Consider the following 9,413-nt stretch of genomic DNA (forward strand, 5'->3'; position numbering starts at 1 on the left):
CAGATCTGAGCCACAGGAATCCTCGTTACTGTAAAGGGATAGCCAGACTTAACATCACTCCATTGAGCTTCACAATAGCCCCAAAACCACTCGATAGAGAAGTTCTTTCCCTTTTCTTGTAAAAGAGCTCAGCTGAGAATCTTGTAATGAACGGGCACAGAACCAGCAGTGAAGAGAGCTGGAATCTGACGCTGCCTCTGCCCCTGACTGTGTGACCTTGGATGTGTCACTTACCCGTCCTGGACATCACTTTCCCCACCTGTATTCATTCATTCATCTATTAATGCATATAACTTGCAATATCTATTGAAGCTTAATATGTGCTAGGCACAATCCTAGATGTTAAGGACCTAGCAGCAAGGAAAACACACCTAAAACCAAGGGGTCTACAGTTGACAGTCATCTCCAAGTTCTCCCTGTTCAGTGATTCTAATTATCTACAGCAAGTGCATGTGTTGTAAGTAAAAGCACAACAAGTTCATAGCATTGTAAGACACATGGATCTTTTGGGACTCAGCTAGAAGCCTATATGGAATGAGACAACTGTTCCCAACTTGAAATCTCTGGACCCTAAAAGGGATTCCATGAAATTACTAATAATAAACTTTCAAAACACTGATTCCACCACTTTAAAAGAGCCAAATGGAAATTTTGCTCAGTGAATTCATTTATATCACCTCAGTAAAAATTCAGGGTTTCTGCCTGATGGGCACACATTCTAATGTCCATGTGTGCATGCCTCTGCCTTAAAAATAGGGAAAAGTATTATTATTGTGCAATAAATATAATTTAAGCTCGCAAACTTCGCAAGAAAATTGAAACCAGTGGGAATTTTTATTTTTTTTTAATTTTAAAAGGCCCCTGGGCTTCCCTGGTGGCGCAGTGGTTGAGAATCTGCCTGCTAATGCAGGGGACACGGGTTCGAGCCCTGGTCTGGGAAGATTCCCACATGCCGCGGAGCATTTGGGCCCGTGAGCCACAACTGCTGAGCCTGCGCGTCTGGAGCCTGTGCCCCGCAACGGGAGAGGCCACGATAGTGAGAGGCCCCCGCACACCGCGATGAAGAGTAGCCCCCGCTCGCGGCAACTAGAGAAAACCCTCGCACGAAACGAAGACCCAACACAGCTAAAAATAATAAATAAATAAATAAATAAATAAATAAAGTAGATATTAAAAAAAAAAAAAAGGCGGCCCCTGAGTGGTGAAAACTTTGAGAACCCTCAACAGAGTGGGAAACCCTAGAATTAGAGTTTGAAGACATGGTTTATTCAAATCCCACCTCTGCCATTTCTTTACACGTCACCTTGGCTATTGTTTCTCTGAGCTTCATCTGTAAGACTAGACTGAAAGCTTACCTTTTATGGAGTTGAGAGGATTTAGTGAGGAATTTTATAGTTTCATGTTGTTTCACATTACATAATTAGAATAGTAACAACAGAACTGATGGACAAGCCTGAGATTCACCAAGTTCAAATTCTAGCTACTCACCACTGGGGGTGGGTGATGCTGGACAAATGATGTCATCTCAGTGTACCTCAGTTTCCTCAACTGTAAAATGGGTTATCTTGAGGATTACATGAGATTACGCATATATAACCTGGTATATTACGGAAATTCCACAAACATTTATTCATTCTGTTCTTTGGAAGCCATTAAGTATTACACAAATTAAAAATGGTATCATTTTCACTTCTGTAGTCTTCATTTCCCTGAGATAAACACAGATCTCATTTCAAAACATGTCCTATACGTGATAGATGTTAAGGGCAAAAGAGAGTTAAAAGTGCTACAAAAATGTAAGACGTACTATATTTTTATAATTATTATTATAGTATATTACTATTATACTTTACCGCTTCCATTACTTTGCTACATTACATTTTGCCTGAACCATGGAGAAAAAAATAAATATAACTTCTACAGAGCAATTCAGCATTCAAACCAGTCAGCTAATAAACCCCCCTATACTCCATTCCCCGCCTCCAGTGAGTCAGTCTCCAAGGAGAGAGGTGATTTTTCAATCTCCAGTCACATCTAATTGTGAAGTCAATTATCATGAAGTCTAATCAATTAGCATTGTCTAATTAGCATAAAGCATCATTGTACCCTGCCTGCTTCCAAGTCCTTCTTTCCATACATATCCTGGCAGGCTTCAGAGAGGCCATGTAGGAGAGGGGGTTCAGCATTCTTCCATTATATCTGACAGATTCCTACCGTATCTGGATACAGCCCACTTGTCATTTGCAAAGATTCCCAAGAAGTGTCTTGTGGCATAGATTTATTCATCAATGTAGTTAGAAGTGTCGCTGCACACATTCGAATCACCTTATTACTTGGCAACTCTGCATGACCTACATGTCGACCATGAAAATTGTCTACACAGCAGACTCAGGAACTGATGAAATTAGTCCCATTAGAGAGCTCTAGTCCTGCATAAAAAAAGAAAAAAAGAGGGGGCAAGAAAGGGTGATAAGACTAGGTAATTTTACTCTAGGTAAGACCATGGAAAAGATCAAAAGGTAGGCAGTACCGGAAAAACTAGCTCTATATCTGTTATCTCCTCAACCATACCCTCTGTGTTGTTGTGCTAATGGTTGAAAATTGCCTATTTTTGCTTAATGAATACTTATGAAGTCCCCTTAAGTGTCAGCAAATTTTTAAAAACCAATAACATACCGCATTTCATGTGTTTTTTCTCGAGGTAGTCATTTGAATTCTTGACCCTGACCACACATTCAAATGACCCAGCAAGCTTTAAAAAATACTGATGCAGGGCCCCATCCCAGATCAATAATTAGTATCAGGTGGGAGTGGGCAGGCACCAGTGTTTTTTCACAGGTCCCCAAGTCACTCTATTGTGCAACCAGTGTTTTAAAAGCCTCTGTGATGTCCCCATTCTCTGGTAATTCCAAAATATCCTGCCCTTTCCACAAGTCCTGAAGAACATAAAAGTGAGGGGGAAAAAATTCTTTCCGGTGGCTTAGAGCAAGTTATTCCATCTCAGACTCTATCTTGCTGGCAGGTGTGTTTCTGAGATAAAGAGACCATATCCTTCTGGAAGATATTGGAAAAGCCTTAGGGAGGGTACCTGGATTCTTCAAAATGACCCACTATACCTGTTAAAGAAAGCCAGGTTTGTAAATGCATTTTACCCTTTGCCCGTGTGGAAATCACCCACACAGCTCTCCCTCAGATTGGAACATCTACGTCTGTGTCTCCATTTCTGGTCGGTGCAATTCTTTTACTAATTTTGAGTCTCTGTCTCTATGGGAATCATCCACAGACCTTTTTTTCCCCAAATTACACAGTTCCTTATCATCCCTTCCAGAGTCTCCCAAAATGAAAACCACTGGAGTTTTCTGTTTGCTTGTTTTTTTATTTCAACACAGCACTGCTGCTAATCTCAGCCGTTTAGCATTCACAGGCGCCTTGCCTGAATATACAATTGTTAAGTATATTCTTGGCCAAAACAGTAAGCCCAAATTACGAAATGACTCTCCTCTGATTGGACTTTGGCACCCAGGAAGCCCAATCTGACAAAAGTCCTAAGCAAAAACAAACAATAATTGTTCCCCAGTCCTTTGCAAATAAATGTCTTCCAGGAACCATCTGGCCATTCCACTCGGAGCTGCCTAGCTAGAGCAGATGTCTACCAGCCGGAGGTTCGCCTTTGCAATCTGCATTTTAGAAATAAGTCTCCTGAGAGCGGGGCCCAATCGCAGGTGAGTCGCTTTTCCCTTTGTCTCTGGAATTTCCCTGTAGGCTTCGATATTTCAGAGTCTGCTTTAGTAGCAGAGCAACAAAGCAGGTAAAACATTTTCACGCACATCGAGACATAGAGCCCCAGAATTTAAACTTTGAAAAAGGATGAGAAAAAGCCGGAGGGTGTCTTTCAGAGTCTTCTGAGGATACCTGCTGCTGTTTCCAGGGATTTCTTTTAAACAAGGTATTCAAGTGTGAAGGCTGAGATAGTCTTCAAATACTGGACTTAGGAAACAAAGTTGGTTTTTACTAGAGTATAATAAACCTGGGTATATCAGTATCTAAGGTCTAAGAAGTTTAAATTTAAGGCAATAAATCTTTCCCTCACTCTGCCTCAGTGTCTAACATTCTTAACTATTGGCTACATCCTCCTTTTGCCCCACATCAGGCAAAGGTTAAGCATTTTGCTTCTCCTCCGTGACATCCCAAGTTGTATCCAGAGGCACACATTTTGTCCTTAGGTTTAGGGTGGTATTTTCTTCCATTCGAGAAGAATCACCATGGTGCAGACCTGTCGGCCAGGCTTCCAGGAAAGACGCTTTCTCTTCTTATGCTTTGATCCTAATTGGGAACGTGAAGCCCACACCAAGCCCATCCAGGAAATAAACCAACCAGACAAGATGTGCTCACTGACTGTCTACATTGTACCCAGAGTGGCTGGAGAACACACAGTCCTGTGTCATCTGATACAGCATGATCTCATCTGGTGATGGCATTAAAATATTCCGGGCTTTGACAATATAGCTGGGGGAAATTATCTACCCAAACACTGTCCCTCTGCCTGATGTGACTGTGACCTGTATCCAGTTTCCCTTTGGTTATTTGACTCTCGGTTTCACCAAATTCTGTTTTGGACGCTAATGTCCATGTCAAGCACATTTTTGCCAGCCTCCCGGCTGCAGTGGAGGCTGCCATTCCGCCTGGACCCCACCAGGCACGTGGTTTGCTCACAGGGTTGCATCTTCTAGGAGGGGGCACACAGAGGCGCTCTACGGACCAGCCCGGGCTTGGGTGAAGTGCTCCTCCAGGCTTTCCTTCATCCCATCACTTCCTCTTCCCAAGTTATTTAAGAAGCATTGTTCTATTCAGAAAATATTTGCATTTACTGGGCATCGGGTACAAAGGGGATTTGGGAAGGCAGTTACTGAAAGTCGCTTTAGCCCTCTTGTACTTACCCTGACCCTTTCTTAAGTTAAAAAAGTAATTTAAACAACCCACATTCCTGGATTGTGACTCCTGCTGACCAAAAAATGAGAGGCCATGAGGAAGGCTTCCGCTGCTTTGAAGTTTGGACCCCCTGGGTCCTGGCCACACTCATCTGTTTCAGGGAGGACCAGAAAGCCCCCTTGGCTGCCCCCCAGCTCTGAGCAGCTGCACCTTTGGCTGGGATTTGGTTGCAATCACTCTCACTGCCATGCCCTCGGGAGTTTGGTAGGGTTGCCCCGCTCCAAACACTCTGTGCTCTGCCCTTTGATACAGGGTTGAGGTCAAACAGAGTGTTCAGACCAGCCATGAAGTGAGACACACAGTTCAGCCAAAGAACTGAGGTTTGCAAATGATTTTAAGATACAGATTTGATCAGAATGAAGCATTCCTCTGGAACCAGCCTTCCCAAGCTCAGGTTGAGGTGCCAATACTTACTTACCAACCGTATAAATCTGGGCAACCTCTACGAACTGTTACTCAACATCTCTGTACCTTGGTTCCTTCGTCTGTAAGATGGTGATTGTATTCATTTCCTAGTACCACAAACTGGGTATCTTCAAAGAACGGAAATTTATTGTCTCACAGTTCTGGAGGCTACAAGTCTGAAACCAAGGAGTCAGCAGGGCCATGCGTGCTCTGAAATTCTGGGGGGGATCCTTCCTAGTTTCTGGTGGTGGCCAGCAATCTTTCACATTCCTAGGCTTGCAGCTACATCATTCTGATCTCTGCCTCTGTTATCACATGGCCATCCTCACATCCTCTTCTGTCTGTGCCTGTCTGGCTCCAGATTTCCCCTTTTCAGAAGGACACCAGTCATACTGGATTAGGGTCCTTCGTAATGAGCTCCTTTTAACTTGATGACCTCTGTAAAGACCCTCTTTCCAAATAAAGTCACATACTGAGGTACAGGGTATAGAACTTCAACATATCTTTTTGAGAGAGCATAATTCAGCCCATAACAGTGACAACGATAGTCCCTACCTAATAAGGTTCTACGTGAACATTAAATCTTTATACATGTTATATACTTACAACATCTGTGCCTGGCACGCTGTAAGAACTCAATAAATGTGAAGTATTCCTTAAAATAATAACCTCGCTATTCCTTTTACTTTGATATGCTTTCTGGTTTAGGAGAGGAGGGGATGGAATTACAGCTAGCCTTCAGGGGAGAGCACATGGCCACAGACATTGTATCTTAAGCCATTGCTACAGTGAGCTATTGCAACTGCTGAACAATTGGGGATTTCCAACAATCACTCGTTTGCAAACACAATCATGCCCATGAGACTAGGTCATGCAGGGACATCATCTCTTATGTCTCTCAAGGTAGAATAGAAATGTGAAAAAACAAAAACAAACCCTGTACAAGTAGAATAACAGCTCATAATATAGGTTCCAGAGCCAGGCAGTTGGGTTTGAGTTTGAGGTCCACAATTTACTAGCTGTGTGACCCTAAGCAAATTCCTTAACTACTCTAAACCTGTTCCTAGCACCTGCACAATAGGAATAAAAATGTGACCTGCTGTGAAATCCCCGAGATAATAAATGCAATGTGCTTAGCACAGTGACAGGCAAGCTGTGAGTGTGCTGTGAGTATAGCTATCGTTAGTTTCTTCCTTTTCATTTGTAAATAACAAAATATTTACCTGGTTCAAGGGTCAAAAAATATAACAAGTATACATTGAGAAGTCTTGATTTCCCTACTCCTAGCTTTTCATGAGATTTGTGTTATATGTAAAGTACTTAGATCACTCCCCGTCTCCCACCTCACTCTTTCCCCACAGGGAATCACCTTTATTAATTTCCTGTGTCTTTCCAGTATGTCTTTATGTGGATTAAAGCATGGAGCTAACTATAATCTTACTCTTCCCCTTTCTTTCATAAAAGGTATCATATCATATATACTATCTTGTACTTTGCTTTTCCTCTTTTTACTTTGCAATATATCCTTGAGACCTTTCTGTATCAGTAGAAAAGGAACTTCCTCCTTCTCCTCACAAATGATTAATTTTCCATTGTCTGGATATACAGTTCAGATAACCTCTTTTATTAACGAACATTTGGCTTGTTTCCAGTTTTGTATTATAAGCCATGTTGCAATGAATATCCTTATTCACATATCACTTTGCAAATGGATAATTGTACCTGAGGATTAATTCCGAGAAGTGATGTAACTGGATCAAAAGGTATCGGTTTCAAGCTTTTGCGGAAATTGCCCCACAGTCCCGTGGGTGGGTATTATTTTACACTTTCGCCAGCAGAGTGTAAAAGTGCTTGTTTCTCCAAAGCTTTGCCAGTGGGAGCTCTAGGCCAACAGCTTGATATTTGCCAATCTCATAGGTGAAAAATGGTAGCTTTGAATAGTTTTAGTTTGCCTTTCTCTTAATCAGGTTACACATCTTGTCATTTGTTTAAAGGCTATATGTATTTTGGGGGCGGTGAACTATCCGTATTCTTTGCCCATTTTCCTATTGAGTCTCTTGTCTTTCACTTAGAGATTTCTATGATGACTTAGTATATTAGTCCTTTTTCTCTGGTATGAGTTACAAACGTCTTTCCCAGTTTGTCATTCATCTTTTGGCTGCATATATGGGTGTTTATAGTTGTCATATTTATTTTATTCTTCATCTTTCTAATAGTTAAGGAATTCTAGACTGGGAGTTAGAAATCCAGAGAGTAGCTGAGTAGGTCACCTCTGGAGAGAGAATGCCTGGGTTTGAATCCCAGCTCTGCCACCAAGTAGCTGCTGTGTAACCCGAGAAAAATTACTCACCATTTCTGTGGCTTAGTTTCTCATCTTTCAAGAATGGTAATACTAGTAGAAGACATCTCATAGCGCTGATGTAAAAAGTTAAATGAGATAATGAATATAAAAGTTTAGAAGAGATCCTGACATAAACTAAGCACTCAGAAATGCTAGAAATTATCATTCAATTTATTTTAATCAAACTTACAATCAGGAAAAATACCCAAACACTCATTAAAGTTGGGAAAAACTATTAAATTGAAAATGTCCAGGGAATTCCCTGGCAGTCCAATGGTTAGGACTCCATGCTTTCACTGCAGAGGGCACGGGGTTTGATCCCTGGTTGGGAAACTATAAGATCCCACAAGCCACACGGTGTGGCCAAAAAAAAACAAAAAACAAAAACCAGAATTGAAAATATCCAAAATGTCAGTTTTTTTTCTCCTTCTTTGGTTGTATCCATCTGTGTTTTTAACTTATATTTAACTTATATTTAATATAAGTTAACAGATATTTGTTTATGAATTATTATTGGCCAAGTATGGTCTTTTTTTATTCACCCATTTAATACAGGAAATATTTCTTGTTTGCAACGTGGGCTGTACATTGCTTCGGGAGCTGTTACAGAGCATGTTATTACCAAGGGTCTCTGCCCTCAGTGAGCTTACAGACTAGTGGGGAACATCAACAAGTAAATGGCAATTGCAATTCAACCAAGTTCTCTGAGTGAGGCCTGTGATGCTAAGGGCACCACGCTCCCCTGAGCCTGGCCACTCACTTGTGCCCTGGCTTCATCTGCTCCAGCCTCATCAAGGACTTTGCTCTTTTAATTCTGCCCCCTCCCCCACATTATCAGTATCTCCCTTTGTACCAAATCATTCCCATCAGCTTGCAAACATGTTGTAACATTTCCTTTAAATGTTGGCTCAGTCCTCAGACCTACTCAACACACCCACTCACTTCCAGCCTCATGGGGTGAAATATCGCTTATATTCTGACATCTCTCAAATTTATATCTATGACGCTGATCTCTTTCCTGAGCCCAGTGTCCAATTACTTAGTCAACATCTTTTCTTGAAAATGTAACAAGCATCCCGAACTTAACATGTCCAGAACATACCTATTGATTTCTCTGCCCATCCTCATGCAACCTGCACTACTACCCATCAAGTTACTCACGTAAAAACCTGGGAACGATACTTGATTCCTCTATTCATGTCATTGCCACATGCAATGTAATTGCAGGTCCTGTTGGCCTTACCTCGAAAATATGTCCCAAATCTACCCACTTCTCCCTGTCTCCATTGTGACCATTTTAGCCCAAATCACTATCCTTTCTGCCCTGCATCCACTCTTGTCCACTCCCCAATAGTCAATTCTCCACCCAAAAACCAGGGAAAGCTTTGGAAAATGTAAATCTGAGCGTTACTGTTGCTCTCATGTTCCTCTAAGGAGTCCCATCAAGCTCCGAATCAAATCCAACTTCCTCACCGCAGCCCACAAGACATGAGCTGCTCCTGCCTGTTCTTCCAGATGCACCTCACTCTCCTTTGTGGTCACTCTGCTCTATTTGCTGTGCCTCCAACATGCAACCTCAGGGCCTTTGCACTTACTGTTCCCTAGCTTACAACACTCTTCTCCCAGACCCTCGCATGGCTTCTCTCTGATTTCATTCAGGTACCTAATCAAGCAGCAC

The 9,413-nt window shown here is 41.9% G+C and overlaps 1 protein-coding gene across 1 annotated transcript in view; it reads left to right on the plus strand.

Annotated features, from left to right (window-relative positions):
• Positions 1-3,583: 3,583 nt before the first annotated feature.
• The window catches only part of C9 (complement C9), a 55,088-nt gene continuing 49,258 nt past the window's right edge, over positions 3,584-9,413 (plus strand). Inside the window, exon 1 of the mRNA XM_082453794.1 lies at positions 3,584-3,722. Coding sequence (XP_082309920.1) covers positions 3,646-3,722 — 77 coding nt within the window. The 5' untranslated portion in view covers positions 3,584-3,645. The remainder of the gene's footprint in view (positions 3,723-9,413) is intronic.

Source organism: Balaenoptera physalus, assembly GCF_965194825.1.
Source record: "Balaenoptera physalus genome assembly, chromosome: 3".
In the NCBI taxonomy this organism is placed as follows: Eukaryota; Metazoa; Chordata; class Mammalia; order Artiodactyla; family Balaenopteridae; genus Balaenoptera; species Balaenoptera physalus.